The sequence below is a fragment of the Manacus vitellinus genome, unplaced genomic scaffold, assembly GCF_001715985.3.
Source record: "Manacus vitellinus isolate BGI_N305 unplaced genomic scaffold, ASM171598v3 scaffold_5_pilon, whole genome shotgun sequence".
Classification (NCBI taxonomy): Eukaryota; Metazoa; Chordata; class Aves; order Passeriformes; family Pipridae; genus Manacus; species Manacus vitellinus.
In genome coordinates, this window is record NW_021940682.1 from 24,706,780 (window position 1) to 24,728,366 (window position 21,587).

A 21,587-nucleotide genomic window follows, 5' to 3' on the forward strand; every position below is an offset into this window, starting at 1 on the left:
GCTGACAGTTTCCAGAAATGGGTTCAAAAGTTAAGGATTTTTCAGAAAAGAAAATAAACATGCTGGAAGCTAGATCTCGCTCTGGCTGTCAGATCTCTGTTATCTAAAATTAGTCATTTAGGATAAACTTAAAATGATACAGTACCTGGGCTGTTGCCTAAGCTGGTAGATTATTTGTAAAAAGTTCTGTGGTAGACACAAGTAAGAGGAATGCAGCACACGGGACAATTAACTTAGAAGCAGAAAATCATTTTAAGCATCAAACTTGATATCTTTGAGTCTGTCAAATCTTTGACCATCCAAGTTTGAGAAATGGTGAAACAAACTCTTTGGTTCAAAGTCACATTCATATTTAGTTCTATTAAAAGAAATTACAACAGGCTGAGAATTCAGGTATGTCTCTGCAAGCGGCCAGGGTAAATCAAGATGATGGCGATGGAGCTAAAATAAAAAGAAAGAAGATCAACTCAGCAATTTTGATAAAGTAGCACAACTTCCAGGTTGGGAGGGTGTGGGTATGTGTGGGTTCTAGGATCCTCTGCATTAGGGCACTTCAAACCATTAATCAGTTATCTGAATAATATGAGTAACAATGAAGCACAAAAGGCAAACTAGAACCAAGGTGTCCTCCACAGTTTCAGAAATAATACAAACGTGCTAATTAAAAAAAAAATCACATTCTTATTAATAATACTTGTTCCATAAGTCATCAATACAAGAAATTAATTTTTAAATAAAAGAATTAAGATTTAAAATTAATGATTCCTATACAGAGAGGCAAGAAAATACTATGTTCTCAATTACTTTGTTAGCATAATGTTGGGAATGAAAATGTTCAATGTCATCATTGCAGTGATTCAGTGGCTTGACTAATTCTACTGTCATCTCATTTGATGGAGGAAATTTATTATTAAAAAATTTGGAAAAAGAGACAAAAAATGAGTACTGTACAATACTTCACATGCTGTGAATTACTGTAGTGTTTTTCACATGTCTATCCTTATATTTACCTTGATTAAACACCCATCATGGCAGTGCCACACAATTCCTTCAACTTTACCCTCACTGCAGCTTTCCAACCAAGACAGTATGTCATTTTGCTTCAAAGTAGGTGGATTCTTTATTTCAAATGCTCCATGTGGTACCAGAAGATGTACAGGGTGCTTCTTGCTTCCTAGTCCTATGTTTAAAGAAACAAATATATTCCTGTTAGTTAACATGTGATACCTTAAAATTTTTCTCATTTTTGTTACTGTGGCTATCTTAAAAGTACTCTGTGGATTTCTATTAGATACTACAATACCATCCTGCCTTTAACAAAACCTTAAGTGTATTTTTAAGTATCAGATGCAGCTGTCTATCCTCACATTTTAATTTATTTATTTAAATCTCCTTCTCCTTTGAATAAAATAAACATGACACAGAGATTTTTACAGTTGTATGTTTTGTCCTTCTGGTCACCTCCTCAGTAACTGTAATGATACTGGCTAAATTCTTCACACTTCAGATCACAGTCAATGGCACAAACATCTTAGTTCCAGAAAATCTGGCACATCTTTTCATGAATATGGATGAATACTTAAGCCAGGCTGTTAACAACTGCATTGCCTCTTCACTGACTGTTCAACACAAATCTTCATTTAAGAATACAGCTACTGAATTTTTTTTTTTTTTTGCAGTTCTTTTTATGTACTAGGAAAATGCTTAGACCAGATATGACTGTCCTTGCAAGTTATCCTGACAGCAAAGCTCTGAAATTAGAACTCACTTGTGCTCATATCCAATTGTTTTTTTGTTATAAGGCTTTTAAAGGAAAAAGCCACAACCAAAATTTAGCTTAAATTACACTGCCTTAAAAAAATTCCTTTTTCATAATTTAAAAATTGCAACTTATGACTAATTCTAGGGGCTCCAAAAATGGTTGAATAAAATTTTCTACTTCAATGGACTAAACAGCATCAGAAGAGCAAGTAAAAAAAGTGAGGAAAAGGCACCAAGAAACAATCTTAAAAAGTTATTTTAATATTTTAATAGTAATATTTAAAACAGCTTTTCCAGTCAAAATATTTTTTGAAAGACTAAAGCAAAGCATTTTTATAGCACTGAGGTTTAATAGAGATAACTAGTCCCATGACAACTAAACTTTCTAAGGTATTTTTGGGTGACTGTTCCTTCAGCTAGCCCTTTCTCTCCCTTCTATGAAGGTTGCTACCAGAGAACTTTTAAAAAAAACTTACACGAAGAAAATGCATAGTTTTCACTCAAAAATAGCACTAAATTGAAAAAGTATTTAAGCACAGACCATACAAACTTACCATATGGATTTGCATTAATATTAGTCCCAATAAGCTCCAATGTTTGTTCTAGAAGTTCTGATAACGGCACTGGACTGATTTCCAGAAGCCCTGGGTCAGCATGGCGCTTCAATACCAGTGCTATTTCAGCCTCATAATTTATAACAGATGAGTGCCAGCAATACTGCTTACTATTTTTCTCCACAGGCACCCAACCTATGAGAAAACACTGCATTTTACCAAAGTAAGCATCTCAAGTTATTAAGTATGCACTAGACCTGTACATGCATTTAAAAAAAACAAAACAAAACAAGAAACCACAGTTAACTACAAACAGAAAGAGTAACAAGAGAAACTGTCGTGTGTCAGAAGAATGCAAATGTGACATTTACGGCTTCCTGGATAGTGAATGAATGACATTACAATTCTTTTTATTTAAATACAATAACTGCTATTTTTAACTCTGGAACTAATTCTAATTCACTCCAAAATTCACACACCCACCCTCACCCACCCCTTTCCCCAGTTTTACCTGTGCTGCATCATAGGTACCTGGCATATGTCCATTTTCATCGGGCAATGGATTGCCATTAGAGAACTCTAAGTCCTTTGCTGGAATCCAGGTATCTGGAACAGGCTTGAAATCCTCTTCAATATTCCATGCAAATTCTAAACATATAAATGTGACATTTAGTTTTCAGCAAACTGTTAGCCAATTTTGCTAACAGTTTTCAATGTTTGTTGTTTTTCAATGCAATTATTAAAGTACCATTGATCTAAACCTTGTTTTACAGACAGTAGTCCCAGTTACTTCATACAAGCACCAATATCTGTAGCACTCGAGTAGTCTACAATTAGGATGGTTTAAAGAAGCACGTAGCCTTTAAGTAGTTTAAAAGTTCAAAAACTAACTAAGATTAAAAAAATAGCTCCCTATGCCAGTTTAAACCTCTCTTAAAGCAAAGAGTGACGTTAAAAAAATTGGAGCAGGATCACTGACATTTCCCATGTTAGACTAGTTTTTCCAACTGGCTAACTTACTTTGCCAAAAAGAAGGAAAGAAATCTTCACAGACCTTTGCAATCTTTCAATGAATGCAAGAATTGTCTAAACTTTTTTTCGCCTTGTTTGCTGGGTCTTCGATCCAGTCTGGCCCATAGATAGGGTTGCCCTAGCGTTTCCAGAGAGAGAAAACCAGCATGTTACTGAGGTAACCATACACTGCAGAGTACTGAAATCAACTGTGTAACAGGCAAGAATTCTCAACTGCCACTAGAGAAATTTTATATCCAAATCTGCTATTTAAAGTCATAAGTTACACTATATGAATCTAAAAATCTATTTTAGATTCTAGATACAGTCTTGCCTAATATAATACAAAGTTTTTTACAATTTCATGGAAAGGCAAGAACCCCAGTGATGCAATGAATCACAGTCTTCTCATTTCCACCCCAACTCCATAATTCTATTAATCTTCCCCAAGGAAATCAGACGCTATTATACAAGTCCCAGTGTGCAAGGAAGACTTACTAATACATTTTAAAACTGGAATAGTTCCTGGATTGTCATGTTCACTTAAACCATACTTCATGTATTTTAGAGACTAAAATCTGTAACACCTTCAGAAACACCTGCTAAGTCTATGGTAGCTATTACTTTGTGGTCAAGATGCTTCATGACAGTTGACTTCACAACAGCTGTAAATAAATCATACCATGAAAATGAAAACTAAGTAAAGCAAGGCTTCTAGTCAGCATGAGAAATCTGCATACGGGTCTTCCTTCTTACCTTTATAGGTAGTTACGTAACAGCAGGTTCCATCCACCTTTTCCGTAGGAATTGCATTGTGTATATCTGCTGCTAATGCCTTTCCAGATATAGTTTCAGTTGCCAAAACTTTAAATGGCTGAAAAGAAGACAAGTGGCTATGTTATTGCCTTGCTCTCATAGGGCTCCTTACAGTTGGCCTCTTCTGATTTCTAACACTATCGAAATACACCCTTGTTTCTTCAACACTTGACAGTTTGGAAAATACTCTAAGACAGAAGAACCAAGGCAATCTGTTTGCTAATTCTCTCCCCCTTTCCCATTCTTGATTAGCATTCAAAGATGATTTTGCTTTCCACTTTAAATAGGGCATATAAACTAGAAGGGGTCTAGTCCAAGGCTGCAATATTTTAAGATGTGCCTTCCTGTATTAGAGTGGCAATAGAAATTCCTCATGACTAGCTCTCCCACGCTTTCAGTTTGGAGCTGAAAGTCAACAGCATTATGTTAGTGCAATACACAGACCAGTGGACTGCAAGGTGGCCAAAGCATCCTGGTATTAAATACTTAGTATCAGTGCTATCAACTAAATACTTCTGTGCTTCAAAAGAGCAAAGAAATACATGATCTGAAACAAATAGCCAACTAACAGAAATTTCTAGTAAGATATTACAGCTTCTCTAACACTTTCACTACAAACATGCAAGCAGTTGTGTTTGGATTCAAATCTTCTCCTCTACAGTCATCATACTTCCTTCTTCTCTCCCCAGTCAACTTTGTCTTTTAAGATGGACACTGTCTCTTTCAGTGGACACAAAGCAAGTCCTTGTCTGGCAGAAGTCTTGAAACAGAATGCTTTTGTTACATGACATGTCTGTTTCACATTTTAGTTATAAATCTGTAACCATGACATACAGCGTATATAAAGACTAAAGATTACATGATAAAGAAAAATTTCAGGGTAGTGAGAAAACAATCCCATTGGTTTTATCAGCACCACCCCTCCCTTTCTTCCCTACCAGTCATAACCCCATTTTATCTTTACCTAAATTTTGTAAATAACCCCAAAACAGCGTGTGCCAGTTCCAGATCTAATACCTCGTTCACTTTTCCTGTATGAAGGAACAACAGTGTAGGGATGTACCCTTACATGACCATTTTCGATGGTGCTGGTACCCTGAGTTGAACAATTACATTACTGTCCTTTGTGCAACCATTTCAGGTCTTCGGTCCAAAAGCCAATCGCCAGTGGGACCGAGTCACCCAGCTGGATTCAAGTTCACTACGCAGCTGCTACTAAAATCAGGAAACACAAGTTGGAGATCTGCAGGTGAATGCCACCCCAACCTGCCCGCGTCTCCCAGCCTCAAATTAATTATTCTGTCATAAGCCTGATATTCCTTCGACCACAAAATGAAAACAAACAAAACCCAAAACAAAACAAAGAAACAGACAAGCTCCTTTTTTTTTCCCTACGAGGCTCACAGGCGGGGACAGCAGAGTGGTTTTACACAGACTACCAATGCGGTCACGTAGGAGCGGCCTTCACTTAGAAAAAGCAAACACAACATCAGGGGGACAACATTTCTGCGTGGGGCTGAGCTGAAACGGCACCCAAAAAGCCCTTCTTCCCTGTATTTTAGGGGGAGAACCGCTACCGTGCATTTCGCTCAGAATCCGCAGCCAAACCTGTCGCCACTCGGCTGTGGCCAGGCGGCCCTGGCACGGTCGGTGCTGTGGCAACCCGCGGCCCAGCGATTTCCATCGGGCTCGTGTCAGGGGCCTACCGCCTGCCTGCCTCCGTCCCGTCCCCTGCCGCCCCGGGGCAACCTGGCGCTCCCTCTTGCCGACGGCTCCTTCTTCTACCTCGGTGACGAACAGACAGGGCACTTGGCGCTGCACACGCGCTCCGCCGCCTCATGGCCACGGCCGCCCGCTCCCGCCGCGCCGCGGCAGCGCAGCCGGCGCCCCGGCGCGCTGGCGCCAGCGGGAAATGGAGTCGCCGGCCGCTGGGGCGCTGCTGAGCGACCGAGCACCGGGGGCGTCGGGGCCAGTTCCCTCCATCGGCCCTCAGCGAGGCGGTGGCCTCTGCCCGGACCGGGGCCAGGGGCAGCTCCACTTTGCCCAGCGGCGGCTCCCACGAGAGTGGACTCCTGCCTCCATGGGTCCAAGGTCCTGCCAGGAGCCTGCTCCAGCGGGGGCTCTCCACAGGGTCACAGCCTCCTTAGGGTGCATCCACCTTCTCCGGTGCGGGGCCCTCCATGGGCTGCAGGTGGATCTCTGTTCCGCCGTGGACTTCCATGGGCTGCAGGGGCACAGGTGCCTCCCCGTGGCTGCATCATGGGCTGCAAGAGAGAATCTCTGCTCTGGTGCCAGAAGTCCCTTCTCCCTCTCCTTCCCTGAGCTTGATGCCTGAGGGTTCTTAAATATACTCTCTCTGGCTGCTGTTGCCTAGCAGGCTGTGGTATCTTTGTGGTGTCAAAGGTTTGTTCCCAAAACCATAGTTCCATCAACAAGAAGTTGGGTATTATTTAAGCCCCACCAAATGGTTTTTTTCCGTTCTGCACTAAGGAAGCACTTGAATGGGAGACTCTTTGAAACAGTTTGTTTTTCTATCCTTTCTTGGAAGCAAGAGAGATAAAGGAAGATGTTCAGCCTGGACAGATCATGTAGCAGCATCATGCTGATGTCCCAAGCTGGAGGAGCAGTTGGCAACTGTCAAAATGTAACATTCCATCCTGGCTAACAACTGCTTTCAGTTCAGTTCAACAGTTCAACCACATGGAGAAGGTACCACCTGCTTCACTCAGCTATCTTTTGTTTTAGCTACACTGTCCATCTGAGTTTCACTTCATCTGAAGGTCCAGTATTTGAAGGAAAACTACTGTTTTCAGGATAAGATTATGATTTTCCTGACAGCTGATAGCATAGCTTTAATTTAAAGAAATATTTATATTCCACCTGGTAATAATCCAGGCGTGGGTATGGGCTCCTGCTTATTGCATCCATTTTTAAGAGTTGGGGATTTAGGGGTTAATGCCGGGCAGATGGGCTTTGACTCCAGACCCCAGTGTGTCTGGTGGGATGGCCCAGTTGTAGTCACTACAGTCCAAAAGTTTTGGAGATGTTACTCGTAGACAAAGTTGTTAATATCTGGAATTCAGTGAAACCTGCCTCCAAATATTCCAATATTTTCGAGTGTGGCTCTGTTTCTGTCTAAAAAATGACACAAAAAATCATTTAGAAGTAACTGGCAACCTGGCATTTAGAGCTCTCAGCTGGGATGCCGTTCACATCCAGGGTATAAACCTGAGTTTACATAGTCAGGGTAGTGCTCATGAGCACTTGCCTCTTTGGAATTACAAGTTTAACATATGCTTGAGAAAGATACCTCAGCTTATAAGGATAAATGAATTTCACCATCAGAGATGATGCTAAAAACTGTAAACTTTAATAAGACAGTGCTATAGAACAATAATTTTATGTATTACTAAAAAAAGTCACTTGTCATGAAAGTATTACCTCTGTAGTTTTGTGCAGACATTTTAGCTGGTGCTACATTGATCAACAGAGAAAGAACAGCAGTTTATGTATGAGTAAAGAAACAATAATTTAAAAATCCATGTAGAGAGTTATTACTCCCATTAGGCTTTTGTTTGTTATCTATAAAAACAGCTGAAAGATGGTGAGCAGTGTGATGACAACAGTCTCATAATGTCAATTCCCATTTCTTCTCATTTTTTTGTTGGGAATCTTTCTGGGTTTTGTTTCTTATCCGATATTTCCCCATAGATCTATGTCTTTTAATAGTAAGACAGTACTAGTTTGCACTTATACGGCACATTTCATTGGAGATTGGTCTGATTTTCCCATTGAACAGGAGAGAAAACTCAGCCACATGTCCGTTAAGTGACTAATAGATTTTTTTTCCTCCCAGCCTCTCATGAAAAGTCTGCAGTAAACTAAGTAGACTGCCTTACTCCTTATCTAGGAACAGTTTTACATCATCAAACTCCGTTGACCTAAGTCAAGATAACTTTAGACCTATCTGGAACTTAAGATAACTTTCAGGATAATTGGAAATGTTGTAAACTATCAGAACATGGTCCCACAAAATCTTAGTTATATGTTTACAGCAGTGTGAACTGTCATGTGTTCAGGCCAGTGTTCACATTGTGCTAATCTATTTAGTCCATTTTTTGATTGTTATACTTACAATACCTGAAAACTGTTTTCTCTGGCAGCAAAACTACAGCAAGTTTTCCTGTTTCTGGGAGACAGAGCCCGTAGGCTGTAGGAGGATAAGCTGTGACTTCTTTCACAGAAAACCCCGTAACATAAATGGACTTTATTTGCCACCAAGTAACAGTGAGTAAAACTATTTTCTCAACAATTTGTTCATTAGAGTAAAGAAATAGACAAAAATGTGCTCCCAGCATTTACTTCCAGCGCTTATGTAATATATAATAAGGTCAAGAAATGGACCATGGTGAACCAGTCAGGTATGATCTGCTATCCCAGCAAGCTCAAGGCAAAGAAGGATTGCCACATGGATTATTTTACCTGTCATATTACGAATCTTCATATCTATTAGTGAGATGAAAGATGAAGTCACAAATGGCAATTTAGGTGCTGAGATCCATGGAGTAAAAATGTTGCTTAACTTGTGTTTTTGACAGATCTCTCTCATAGTTAAAATGGTTAGTATGCAGATAATCATTTAAGAGAAATTAAAAGTAGTGTGTGTGTTGGGGGAGGAGGTTGGTAGGGACACTAATAGTAATATTTGTTGATAGAGCACATGTTGTATGGATGAGACAACCCTTGAAGAGATAACATCAGATTACAGTGATGTGTGTGCAGATATATTTCCAGTTCATCGTTTTGAATAAAATTTTCAGGCTTGAGCATTGGTTGCACGTTGCTGAAGTACGGTAATAGTGTGTAAGGCAGCACACTTCTTTGTGGAAACCCCCACCATTACAAGTTGGGTTTTTTTCCTCAGCCCTCTCTAAGAGGAGCTCTTGACTATTAGGAGTCCTAGTAGGCAGCTGGAACCCAGAACAGGGTAAGAGTCCAGAGCAAAGAACCAAGACAGATGTCAGAAGCAGGAGTGAGGAGAGCAAGTCAACACGAAACCTTGTGTTCCAGAAAAACATAGCGTGTCATATCTGAGCATGTGGAGCTTAACTAACCACACAGGACCAAAGCAAGAACTTGAGTGCTGTTTCTCTGAGTGCCCATAATGCTTATAGCACAGTTCCCACTTACACAGCATAGGCCCACTTTTAGGTGTGGTGAGAGTCACAGACTATGCCCAAGAGGAACTATGAGCAACGTCCAACCAGCAGAAGCAGAAAACAGACACAGTCCTTTGACTTTTTATTGCAATATGTACAAATTCAAAGTCTGTTTGCAAATACTAAACTTGCATTTATTTGTGCTAATACTTAGAAATGTTGTTAAACTAATTTAAGTTTGTTTTGGCTTATACTACCCGGAGCTAATAATATCCTGTTGTGGACAGTGAAAAAGGCTCTATGAAGTCAGTGTTTTATCTTACACATCTCTTTCATGAGATGGAACAAATCTGATCTGCAACAGTGTTATAAAAATGGGTTTAATATGATATACATGCTGCTCATAGGCAAGCAGGAGATGCATAAGAATAACAACAACTGGAATAATAGAAAAATGCCCACACTTTCTTTTAAACTGGAAAATATATCCAACTTCTTTAATATAACGCACAGAATCCTGATTGGATCTATAGTTGCAAATAGGTCAGCTCAAACAGTATGAGTAGATTCAACATTTTTCATCATTTGTCTTTTCAGTCCATTGCATTTCCTGGCTCTTGGAATATGTTATCCCAGTACTGAAGCCATTTTGCTGCAAACATTATATATAGAGAGAAATTCCTGAGGAAAATAATATATTTTCTGATTTTCTTCTAATTAAGTGTAAATTATTTTTATGAACTACGCATTCCTTGTACCTAGTAAAGAGAGTTGATAGGAAAAAAAATATCTGCAAGTTTAAAATGGGCAATTCTGTACTTAGCATTGCTAAATTCTTCAAAATGGATACCATGAGATGATACAACTTGCCTGTTATTCAGCATGTTTAAAATATTTTCATAGGTGGGATCCTAAACTCACCCACTCACTCATTTCAATCCAGGAATGATTAATCACGCATTTCTCTATCTTGTAAATGTCTTAAAAGGGATTGGAAGAAAGAAGTTTGCTGACTCAAATGAATCTATCCACCAGCTGGAAGAGATAACCAGCCTTTTTTAAACAGCTTAGTGATAAAAACATTCCTCTTTCAAAAGTCTGTATTCAGCAGTGCCTCATCCGTCCATTCAGAGGAGCTAGTACCTGTGTTTTTCCTACTTTCTGGAGTTGGAAGGTGTTCTCTTGCCAGCCTCTGCACAAGATAATGCCCAATCCTGATAAGGATATCAAAAGTATACCTGCTAGTGTGAATGTGGATTTGATATTCTAGTTCACTCCTAATAAAGTACATCTAATGCTCTTGTTTGCAGATGTCCCATTAAAACAGGATGTCCAAGGAGGGATTCTGCATCCAGTCCTTCGTCAAGACTCACTCAGAAATCAAGAGAATATTTTATTGCCAATTCATCCTCCACTGATTATAAACCTCGGTGATGAAGAGGATGATGAAGAGGACGATGGAGAGGAAGAGAACTGTAAAAAGTTTTTTTTCTTTCTTTTATAAGGAAGTTAAATGGCTTTTGTCAACTCTTGCAATGTACTTCACAAGTGATTTATTATAATAACCACTACATTTTTATAAAAGAGTTGTTGACAAGTTTTTTAAATAGTTTTCAGCTAATCCTTAAAATGTTGAAACTGACAGTCACCAGATGTAAGCAAGGCAATTTTTTCTAACTCTCTTGTATTTTTTAGTATATATTTCAATAGTGGTATAATTCACATACCTTTTTTTATTAAATTAAGTTTAAAATGCAATCCACAATTCATATGGCCATCAAAAACTCTTCGAAATTTTGAGATGAAATTACAAGCTTAGGAGGTACTTCTTTTCTGGGAAACAAATTTTTGAACAAGGGCTGTACACACTCATCACTGAAGGTGAAGTCACAGGTTTTTTACAAAAGATAATTGTGTGAGTGAGTTACACTTAATTTCATCAACTGATTTACTAAACTCTGCAGGCAGTCTAATTTTTTTAGAGGAAGATATTCTTAAATCTAGTGAAGAGAGTCCATGCAAAACTCTTCACTAGTTTGACTGAATGTTTATGTGTATATACATATGTATATTAATATATTTAAACCTTTGACTGCATCTTACTTAGAGATACGAGATTCTTGGGGAATGAACAAATTGCACATTCCTGAAGAGTGAAAAGTGAGAGAATGACCTACTCTCAGGAGTGCACTCAGCAAATTATTGTAGTGCTCCAAGCCAAATTTCACTTTCTCCCTGCCCATCAGGTAGGGCAGCCTGCTAGAGCTTCCTAACATGTTTTCAGTCTGAATATGCCACATTAACTCAAACAATATAGAAGGCAGGCCTTTGTTAGTCTTCAGAGCTTTAACTGAGAGAGGTAAGGAGCACTCACTTCACCAGCTCTGATAGCAGACACTACAGAGTAGTAACTTTTGGCAAAGGTGTCACCCTGTCTGGTGACATTTTGAATCAGATTTCGTTGTGGGTGTAAATGAAGGATTATTTTCAAAATGAATACCTGAGATGCTTTTGAATCATTTTAAATGAACAAACATTTGCTTCTTAATATGTGTTTTAACTGCAATTCCATTATACATGAAAATACCTAATGTTAAGGAGTCATTTTTCTGTCTGGAAGCAGAGATTGCAGTCAGAAACAAAAATAACCGATGATAGAAATGAAAGTCATTATGGTATTTGATTATTAAGAAATGTTGAAGATATTCGTATAGTTATCTTGTAATCTTTTATAAATATTTCCTACAGGTGTTTCTAACTTGAGGCCCAAGACCACTGCAGATATTGAAGAGGAAAGAGCAATAAGGGATATATGCTATAAATCTGGTAAATATGAAATTTGTCACTCTTTAGTCACAGCAATGCTGCCAATACAGTAATCTTTGGGCCTTTCTTTTCCCCCTCTTGGGGCATGTTTAGGAGAGTATTATGGAATTCAGAACCCTCACAAAAACCAATCAACAAAACCTGTGTCTTCACCTTGGCAAGATGAGCTACTACCCTTGGAAGCTACTGAACAAAACTTACAGAAAGGCAAGTACTTTTAATTCCCTTGAACTGTGTTTACCACTTTTAAAATGGCTGTAACAGGGCAAAACTATTACATAGTTTGCACTTCTTTGCCACTTTTTAAATTTAGTGAAAATAAAATATTACAAATAACATATTTGTATTTGTAAGCATATTGCCAAACCACTTCATTAATTTTTTACCAGATATAGATATAGATATATAGTCGCACTTATGTGACTACCTGCATCAATTCTACATGGAAAAGGTAGAAATGGGTCATAAAGGCAATGTGTGTACTTTCCTGACATGCACAACATAGATCTTTCATATAAATTTTCTTCACAATCAAGATTTGCGTAGTCTAATTTTAACCATCCTAATGTTAGGAATGTAGTTTAAATTTCTCATCGAGGCTCTCTGTTGTAAGTTGAGAAAGACTGGAACTCTTATGGGGCTATTTATTGCATCATCAGATGCACCAAAGGAAGGTGAGATGAGTCACTTTGCCAGAGGTGCTCTGCCCTCTCTGCTGACTGTCTTGGGTGTCTAGATAGCAAAATGTAGTGATAGAGCAAACTTCTCTATAACTAAATTTAGATTAAGTAAATACCCCCCTCAAGGGTCTTGAAACGAAAGAGTTCCATTTTGTTTCAAATGCTGGACTTCATCCAGCATAGTTAAGGTCAAATAAATACAAATTCATAAATATTTACCACAGCTATTATGTTACTTCATTCATTATTCTCTTCTATTTTCTAAATTTAAAATGTTTGTAAATAAAGTAGTTTCAATAAGCTATTTCTAACACATACATTTAGTCTACAAATGAGGGAAGCAATAACAAATACATAAACATAGCTTTTAGGAAGTGTATATCTTTATCATTAGACATATTTAGAGGAAAGGATAGATATGTTTCCCCAAAGCAGTTTTTCATTTGAGTTCTCTGAGGCTTTAGGTACATCTTGAAAATGACATAAATTCATTCAGTGAGGATTCAAAAATATGATTCATGGAAAGTGAGAAACTCATGAATAAGCAGGTAGTTTATAGCTAGGTCTTTACTTTGATGCCACAGTCTTCTTTAGCCTATGTATTATGATATTATCTTAGAGAACATGAAAGTTATGCATCAGTTACACTAGACAGGATCCAAATAACTGATAAAAGAGAAAGAAGGTTATGAAACGGGAGGTTAAGAGAAATTGCACTAATCACTGGCTCATAGAGGTGGGAGGCGGAGAATGTCAGTACCATTCCCTGGGCTTACCCACAGCTAAACATTCTTTCTGCTGCCTTTCCAGGTGATGGTAACACAATTCCTACAAAATGTAATAATGCGAGAAAAGAGAAAGAGAGTTCAGAAAGGAGAGTACCAATAGAGAGTACTCCCAGAAAAGATCATAAATCCTTTGACAATGGAGGTAATATACTGTAGCATCAGCTTTTCATTGCTGAACATCATGTGGTAAATAAAATAACCAAAGATGCATGCATTAAACTTCACCATTTTACATTTGAGTTATTCTTTGTTCTTTATGTTCTAGACACTCTTTCTCATGCTGCACCATTAATTATAACAGTCAAAACCACTGTTTATGATTATGTATTATGCTTATCTTAGGATTATACTGAAAAAAATCCTTTAAGCTGATTACAATTGACTTTTTTCATACTGAATTTTGGGACAGAAAGGATTCTGTGGAGTTACAAAAAAGCAAGTGTAGAGATGCGCACATGATTAAATGTTTTCAAAAACCATTACATTTGTGAGACTATCCCTAGTTGAGGTGAATAAGCTTTAAGTTTTTCAGTTATCTTACAGAGAAATAACAAAGCTGCAGTCCTCTATCTTGTGTAACAGGATCCTATCCCTCTGCGTAAACTTGGTTGATGTAGATGAAGACACAGTGTTTTGGCCCTTTGAGTTCAGTATTGAATCGTCATTAAAGCTGAATAATGCTCCATTCTCCTTGAATTTACTTAGTACTCGGTGGTATTCAATCCTTTTTCTTCATAAATATTTATTAGTGGTAAAAATAGTAGTAATTGTTATAGTATTCTTTTTTCCCCCTTAGTTTGTCAATGCACTACCATGCCAGGGCTACTTGCTCTAACTTGGAGCAAACTTGTGTGGGTCTTGTAGCTCCAGAACTTTATTGGACAGTAAAAATGTATCTTATGTGCTACTTCTTTTCCTGTGACCTTTATATACAAATGTATCTTTCCTTTAAACATTCTTTATGTTGATAGAAACAGTTACCAGTGGGAAACAATGCAATAATTAAATCTCTGTTGACACCTGTATGTATTCAAAGCTTTGTTTTCCCTCCTCTTATTTTGTGGGCTTTATTGAATCAGCTATTTGGTTGTTGTACTTTTTTATTGATTTCAGCTAAAACCATGCGATATAGAAAGGACACTCTACATTGTTCACCTTTTTCAGGGTGCTCTTGAGCATAGATAACTTTTTGAGACTCCTTTCCTCCAGGAGGTGGTGGTTCTGGAACACAGAGGAGCACATTTTTTGATGGGACCAGATTTGAGGCACCACTACCTTGGGAAAAAGAACGAATTTCATCCAAGTATTCCAATGTGAAAGGTAATCCATTATTATATATTTCCAAATTTTTGTATTTTAGATCATTTTCGTTCCTCTGCAAGTGTGGTGGGCATTATATATTTTGTGTGAAACCAATCGGAATTGAAATTTCCCATTAACAGTGTGATTTCTTTCACTGCAAGATTACAACAGTCATTGTATGCTATGGTTTGTTTCTGCTTCTTTTAGCTAGTTTTCATTGAATCTGTTAGATTCAATGTGGGCAGGATTAGTCCCTGCGTTATTAAAATCTTTGATGCTCAAGTGTTAGATCACATGGAGCACTGTGCACTTTCCAATTCTGTCAAGTAAAACAGATTTCAATGTAGGTGGTATCTCACAGAACATGGGACTTAATAGAACCAGTAAAAATATAGTTACACTTGTGATAAAGTATGCCTATTAAAAACTAGTCACATACAGCAAATTAAAATACCTACACCAAAATACTTTGATCATAAGCTTCGTTCTTTTCCAAAAGAATTTCAGAATTTATTTGTCAATGTAGAATATGTATCAATATGATTATTGTATCAATCTGTAGGTAGATTGTTACCCAGTTATTTCTTGGCAGTTTTAGAATAAAAAGAAAAAAAAAAAGATTTTGTCTTTAAACTACCCCATAAACTAAAGAAAAGGTAGAGGATTTCTGCCACATTCTGGCCTGAAATGAGAGAAACCAAAAGTGTTTACTTACATTAGTGGGAGAAAAGGAAGAACAAAGCCACATCTTCCTGAAGAGTAGAAGGGGCCAGGAGAAGAGCACTGTTGTTACCTTATACTGAAACTTTCCTTCTGAAGTTCTGTTTGTAGTTTGAAGTGAGCTTATCTATGCAACAAATGCTATTGCTATTTTATTCTCCTCATTATGTATTTTGTTATGTTCATGTACTGCCCATGTTCAGGATGTATCTAGATGCTACAGGCAGAAATCATTCACAGTTCAGCCAGGTGTCCTTTGGAGTGCATGGCGTGGTCTCCATGGGTTCAACCATGGGTGTTCCAAAGGTCCACACATCACTTATGAAATGTAGAGAAAGGATGATCTGGTCTTTGCCTGTAGAGTTAATTTTTGAGTTGGCTTTCAAGATTTCTTCTACTAGAGGGAAGAGAGGCACTTTTAATTTCTCTTTGGAGAATGATACTTACAGAATAATTAACATGTGAAACCATGTTCTGCCCAAGACAAACCATGTATGAGGTGGGAGATTATGTTTTCAAAACACTACAACAGTTTTGGATAAGAACATTTTGTCTGCTTTCTAAAAAAGTAAATATATGTTATTTTAATTCATCAGAGACAAACCACACTGAGCTGGTAAAGAACCATCGCTGTAAGGAAGTAAAAGAAAATAAATGCATTTCTGAGGAGCCAAGAAATTCAGCTAATACAGTAACTGGCAAAGGTATTTGCAGAAAACTGCTGGTTTATTCATTTTTATTTACTAAACTGTGAGATGATTTAGCACTACCTAGTTAGTTTCTGTTCTTAGTGTCAAATGTGGACAGTCCATATTTGGATTGGACTATCCACAAAGAATATTTTTTTAATTTTATTGTCTAGCCTCCAGTCTCCTGCAATATGTCACATTTTGAGTAATAGCACAACTTTTTGTTTGTATTTTCACTTCTAGGAATTCAGACTTTGGACCCCAAAGTAAAACCAAGGTACCAACAAAGGGGTCAAAGTAAGAATGATGAAACTGCTTCTTCCAGTCCTTATGGGAAAGAAACTGGAAGATACACTAATTTAAATTCTCCAGAACCTCGACGATCAGCATATGTAGTCTATCGTACAGTCACTCAAAAACCAAAGTTCAATGGATCTACAGGTGGGCTCCTGCTTATGCAGAATTCTTAAAATGACTGTCTGTATTGTGCTGCAGTCAATTGTGTCCCTGCAGGTAAACATGTTATTTATGCCTAAATACAGGTATAATTTGATTAAGCATAATTTTGACAAATAGATTTCAACCATATCCATAGACACAAATGTAAAGATTTATAAAGCTTTACAATTTGTCAGAAAGAAAATCCACAAACAATAATTGAGCCACCTTCCCAGCAGGAATTCTTGAATGCAGTGATGTACTGATGTGCACAAATATACAGTTACCAAGTTTTACAGCATCTTTTATGTGATTTATTTTTTCCAAATATTTAGTAAACTTTATTAGGGTTAAAAAACCTCCACTTTTAACTTCTTATTTTATTCTAACTAATGATAATAGAAGTAATTTTACAGTAGAATTTATGTTTTGTCTTAAGAAATATTTCTTATTCAACTTTTATTGTCCCAGTAAGGTGTGAAAAAATGACTTTGCTTTGCATAGTATAATTCCACAACTAGGATTTCACCAGAGTTAAAGATTGCTACAGATTTATATTTATTGTCATTATTTAGGGTTATTTTTCATCTTGAATAAACATGGGTTTGAGTCTTATTCAAACTTCTCTTACCTATTTAAATAGAGTGGACATTTTTGTGATTTATATTAGTATTATTTTTTCACATTGGTTATGTTGGACAAAGGACTGAATCCCTTCCTCCTCCCATTCATGCAGGATGATATTTTCCTTCATCTTTTTTTCCATCTTTGAAATACTCTACTGTCCTCTTGATGATACATCCTATGTCATTAATTTGACAAGAAACCTACAGGTGGGATTCTGAGCCTTACATCTTTCTTTCTGGCAATCTGTTTTGGACGTAACTCTGATTTTATAACTATTTTTATCTTTCTGATAGAGCTTCGTACATCATTTGAGCTTTATTTGCCTTTCCACCTTCTGTGTCCAGGGTTTCCCTGGATAATTGTATTTTTTCATCTGTCATTTTGTCAACAAATTCAGTGGGAAATAATTTAAATAACCATAAGTTAAGAAAGTGATTTCATCTCGCCAGTTTCAGCCATCTTTTAAGCTGTATTGAATCTCCATCTTGAGGTGACTCCCTGTCTTAATTTCTAATAACAGTAACTTCCTTCAGACAGAGTAATGCCTACTTTAAGTTGAATAAAGTTAAGTGACATGAATTCCAACATCACTGCTTAGTCTTGAGGACAAAAGCTGTGTGTTTTTTGGTTTTTTCTCTGAATGGTTGCTTTCATTAAATGTGAACAGGTTGGTATAGAGATATAGAGAGAACATTGTTAATGTGAAGAGTGCATTTTATCAAATTTCCATGTTAAAAAAGGATAGAGCATTTCAGAAAAAATGGTAATCAACATTTTTTTTGTAGGAGCAATCATTAACATTTTTACTGCCTTTCTTTCTAGCAGTACCTGAATCATATGGTCAGAAATGCTCAAAACAGAAGAATCAGCCTGACAACAATAGGAGATTTTGGACACAAACAGAAAACTATGGTAATACTTACATGTTGTGCATAAACTGAAAATTTTAGGATGATTATTAAATTAATAATTTGAGTTATTGAATTAAGATAGAACTATTTTCTGTTATTATTAAATTAATATTAATAATATTAATTTTAAATCAAATTTTCTAGAAAGTGGCTTGTGATTAGGCACCATACTCTGAGGCACAATCAATTGTCTAGCACAAAAACATAATATAGCCTTGTGCTATGTTATGCTAAAACATATGTGCTAAAACATAATCTGGCCTTGTGAAAGCACTATATTATAGTGCTTTCCCAAACAGGAGGTTGGATTATGGATTAGTTTGATTAGTATGGATTAACAATTGATGCCTTTGGGAAGATCTTCAGCACAGAAACATTCCCTTTGTTAAAACCAACGATGTCCATGGCAGAACCACCTTATTTGGAAGATCCTGTATCACAGAAATGCTGCAATATTACAAATGATCTTTAAAGCATTAGAGAGTCTGTCTTTAATATTAGCTTGTGTTTCAGAGGTGAAATGTTATTCACCTGATGCATTCATTGACACTCAGCTAACGTAATATTTAATTCACATATCACACTAAGAGAGTCTTTCCTAAAATTGTGTCTGAAATAAAGAAACAACACGTATGTTTTCCCCTACAGGCAAATATACTTCAGGATCTTCTAATTCACCAACTTGGAGAAAAAGAAATCCACAGGCAAAACCAATCTCTAAGTTTAAAACAACCACTCAGGTAATTGATAAAAATGGTTTAGTCTTTTTAGGTCAAGTGACATGTCTCCTCACACCTAGAAAATGTAAAGTGCTTGTAAGACTTGCCCAGTCAAAACCTGCAAGATTCTAATCAATGTTAAGCAGTCTGAAAGAGTAGTTTTGTTTGTTTGCAGACATGTACATTTGCCTGTATAACTACCCTGTGATTTCTAAATTTTTTTACAATAATACTGGTATGAAAGCAAAATGTGTACCTGCCTTTATCCAAAACAAGTTTTGGATTCTAGTACAGGACAAACACAGTAGAGACTATATGAGTGGTGTTTTTGTTTCTCTGCTGGATTGTTCATGAAGCATCAGCAATGGCTGAATGACAAGCAGCTGAGGTCCAAATTCATAAAAGGACTCAGGCTACAAAACATTCACAAGACACTCTAAGGACCATTAATGCATTTTACAACTGTCTTGAAAGCAGAGATTAGAACCTCTATCTCATGTTTACTGCTTAAATCTTTCTGAAAGAGTATGTAGTTTTACTCTAGTAAATTATGTACAAAATGTTCCGTATATCTATTTTGACAGCAGAGCCAAGAAGACATGGAAGGCAATAGAAAAGGAGAAAAAGAAAAATCTAAAGGAAAATAAGGAGATTATCAACTGGAATACAAAAAGATGATGAACCTGCAAATTCCAAAAAGAAGGTGTAGGAATTACACTGTAATGTTTCTAAGCTGGCTAAAAAATTTAAAAAGTATACTCTGCACAGTCACATATAAAGGTGTTTAATATATTCACTAAGTTTAATCCATTGTGAAAATTTGGCAGTTGAAGTTATTTTTACAGATTATGGCTGTACACCAGAAGACTGACAGTAATAGATATCCATAGAGAGTAAAAATATCCCTAAGCAGTCTTCCCCTTTTTTATTTGACAGATCTTTAAAGGCATAATTCCTAATATGAATAAATACTATTTACTTAGCAGTTTCAGAAGACTTTTGATGTGGACAACAATAGAATGTAGCTGTTCTGGTGTAAAAGCCATATTCTTAGATGGCTTAGCTGTTTACCAGATGTCTGGGGGCTCAGTCTGAATTTGATCTTGAAATTTTGCTATTTTAGCAGAGAAACAGAACTGTGTTATGAACTAAATGAACTTCACAACAAAACTCTCAGAATTAAATGAAATATGTATTTGTACACATTTTAAACTAAAATATGAAGAGTTGAGTAAAGACTGAGAGGAAGACTGATAAGAATGAAATTTTAATATTGCTTCCTGGAGAAACAAACTTCATACTGAGGTGTTACATATACGTGACTTCATATCTTTATCTGAGATGTTTTTCTTTTTTTTTGTATTTGCCTCACCTTTGGTCATTCTTAGAACATAATCAATTTTTGAGAAGAACCCTTCAAACTTCTTTCTGTAACACTGACAATTACTGTCCCATAATTATCTTGGTAGCACCTGTAACTCAGTATGAAAGCACAACTTTGGAGTCTTTTATTCATTGTGACTTCTCAGAGCATGAGGATGGATCAGATACCTTCCAGGGTACTTCTAGATGATATTATTCTCTCATTCCATGAGAAATATAGTCATATATTTCTCTGTCCTACTTTACTGAAAATATCTCAATAATGGAATAATTTTTATTCTATTTTGAAATTTATATAGGCATCACTTTTCTTAACTGAGAGAAGAGTAGAAAACCCTAGAGTATCTAGTTTAGCTAAGTACAAGTGTACAAAACAAGAAACATGTTTTTAAATCGAGGAATAAGGTGTTGAAAATGTTCCCAACACCCCTAATTAAACACTGCATATGCAGCCTGTTGGTTCATGCCACACAGATGTCTTACCACAGGAGAAAATCAACCAGCTCCTTGGAATAGGGAAACCTGCAGGGAGCTCCTGCTTGGTACAGGTGATTACACCCCCTGCCTGGCCTCACCTTTATTTAGCAGTGAGCAAGAAGTTCTCAGGTGAACATCCTTTCTGTTTGACAGTAGGAATGAGGAATATAGTTGGCTTCTTTGGGAAAATCTTGTAGGAGTTCCAATGACCAAAATAGGGTAACTTTTCCATGGATGGGATCTGCAGGGTATGCTGGGCTCTGGTTAGAGGTCCATTCAATGCTGCACAATTTGGGGCTCCCAGCATCTGAAGGGTCATACGATCTATACTATCTTCCTTTTCTTTTTAGTTTGGTCTCAAAAAAACCAGGACCTTGAGAGATGCTTTACAGAATCTGAGCACCTTACTGTCTGGGATCACAAACAAAACTCCTCCTGGTTCAACTTTATCCACCTCCTTGCCCTGAAAAGCCAATCCCACAAGCCAAAGCCAAAAGAAAATAATTTTCTGGCATCTTAACATACTAACATCCCAGCAAATGATTGGGCTAAGTGTCAGGCCCAGCTCAAGGAAAAGACAAAGAAATGCAGGAGGAGGTGTGGCCATGAGGGCAATTCTTGGCTGATCCTGGGTTGTGGAACGACAGCCTCAGTACATTATCTCTTCCCTTTTCACTGGAGCTTCCTGTAGAGAAATTACAAATACTGTTCTTTTCTCATCACTTG

The 21,587-nt window shown here is 37.1% G+C and overlaps 2 protein-coding genes across 3 annotated transcripts; one reads left to right on the forward strand and one right to left on the reverse strand.

The window, feature by feature from the left end:
* Nucleotides 1-228: 228 nt before the first annotated feature.
* On the reverse strand, nucleotides 229-6,010 carry CUNH12orf29 (chromosome unknown C12orf29 homolog). Of its 2 annotated transcripts, XM_018080146.2 has the most exons (7): nucleotides 5,892-6,010; nucleotides 4,083-4,200; nucleotides 3,370-3,465; nucleotides 2,847-2,963; nucleotides 2,316-2,510; nucleotides 1,011-1,180; nucleotides 229-441 (listed from the first exon to the last, which is right to left on the reverse strand). In XM_018080146.2, exons 4-7 carry the CDS (start codon nucleotides 2,851-2,853, stop codon nucleotides 253-255), a joined length of 561 nt encoding a protein of 186 aa, XP_017935635.2. In that variant the 5' UTR covers nucleotides 2,854-2,963; nucleotides 3,370-3,465; nucleotides 4,083-4,200; nucleotides 5,892-6,010; the 3' UTR covers nucleotides 229-252. The 2 variants fall into 2 exon arrangements, with proteins under 2 accessions (XP_017935635.2, XP_029819240.1); XM_029963380.1 differs by lacking the exons at nucleotides 4,083-4,200; nucleotides 5,892-6,010 and having other exon boundaries at nucleotides 3,336-3,436.
* Nucleotides 6,011-6,689: 679 nt separating this feature from the next.
* On the forward strand, nucleotides 6,690-20,040 carry CUNH12orf50 (chromosome unknown C12orf50 homolog). The gene is made up of 12 exons (XM_018080410.2): nucleotides 6,690-6,851; nucleotides 8,306-8,429; nucleotides 10,612-10,776; nucleotides 12,050-12,127; nucleotides 12,221-12,334; nucleotides 13,618-13,737; nucleotides 14,805-14,915; nucleotides 16,214-16,321; nucleotides 16,550-16,747; nucleotides 18,194-18,283; nucleotides 18,931-19,022; nucleotides 19,586-20,040. The coding sequence occupies exons 1-12, from the start codon at nucleotides 6,843-6,845 to the stop codon at nucleotides 19,646-19,648; spliced, it is 1,272 nt and encodes a 423-aa protein (XP_017935899.1). The 5' UTR covers nucleotides 6,690-6,842; the 3' UTR covers nucleotides 19,649-20,040.
* The last annotated feature ends 1,547 nt before the right edge of the window (nucleotides 20,041-21,587 follow it).

Bases quoted from the DNA above. Each gene is read 5' to 3' on its own strand.
- CUNH12orf50 (XM_018080410.2), top strand. The intron at 8,430-10,611 runs GTGAGTAAAACT...TCTTGTTTGCAG, and splicing joins TTATTTGCCACCAAGTAACA to ATGTCCCATTAAAACAGGAT. The intron at 16,322-16,549 runs GTATTTGCAGAA...TTTCACTTCTAG, and splicing joins TAATACAGTAACTGGCAAAG to GAATTCAGACTTTGGACCCC.
- CUNH12orf29 (XM_018080146.2), bottom strand. The intron at 1,181-2,315 runs GTAAGTTTGTAT...CTTTAAACATAG, and splicing joins TATTAATGCAAATCCATATG to GACTAGGAAGCAAGAAGCAC. The intron at 442-1,010 runs GTAAATATAAGG...TTTTTATTTTAG, and splicing joins ATGATGGGTGTTTAATCAAG to CTCCATCGCCATCATCTTGA.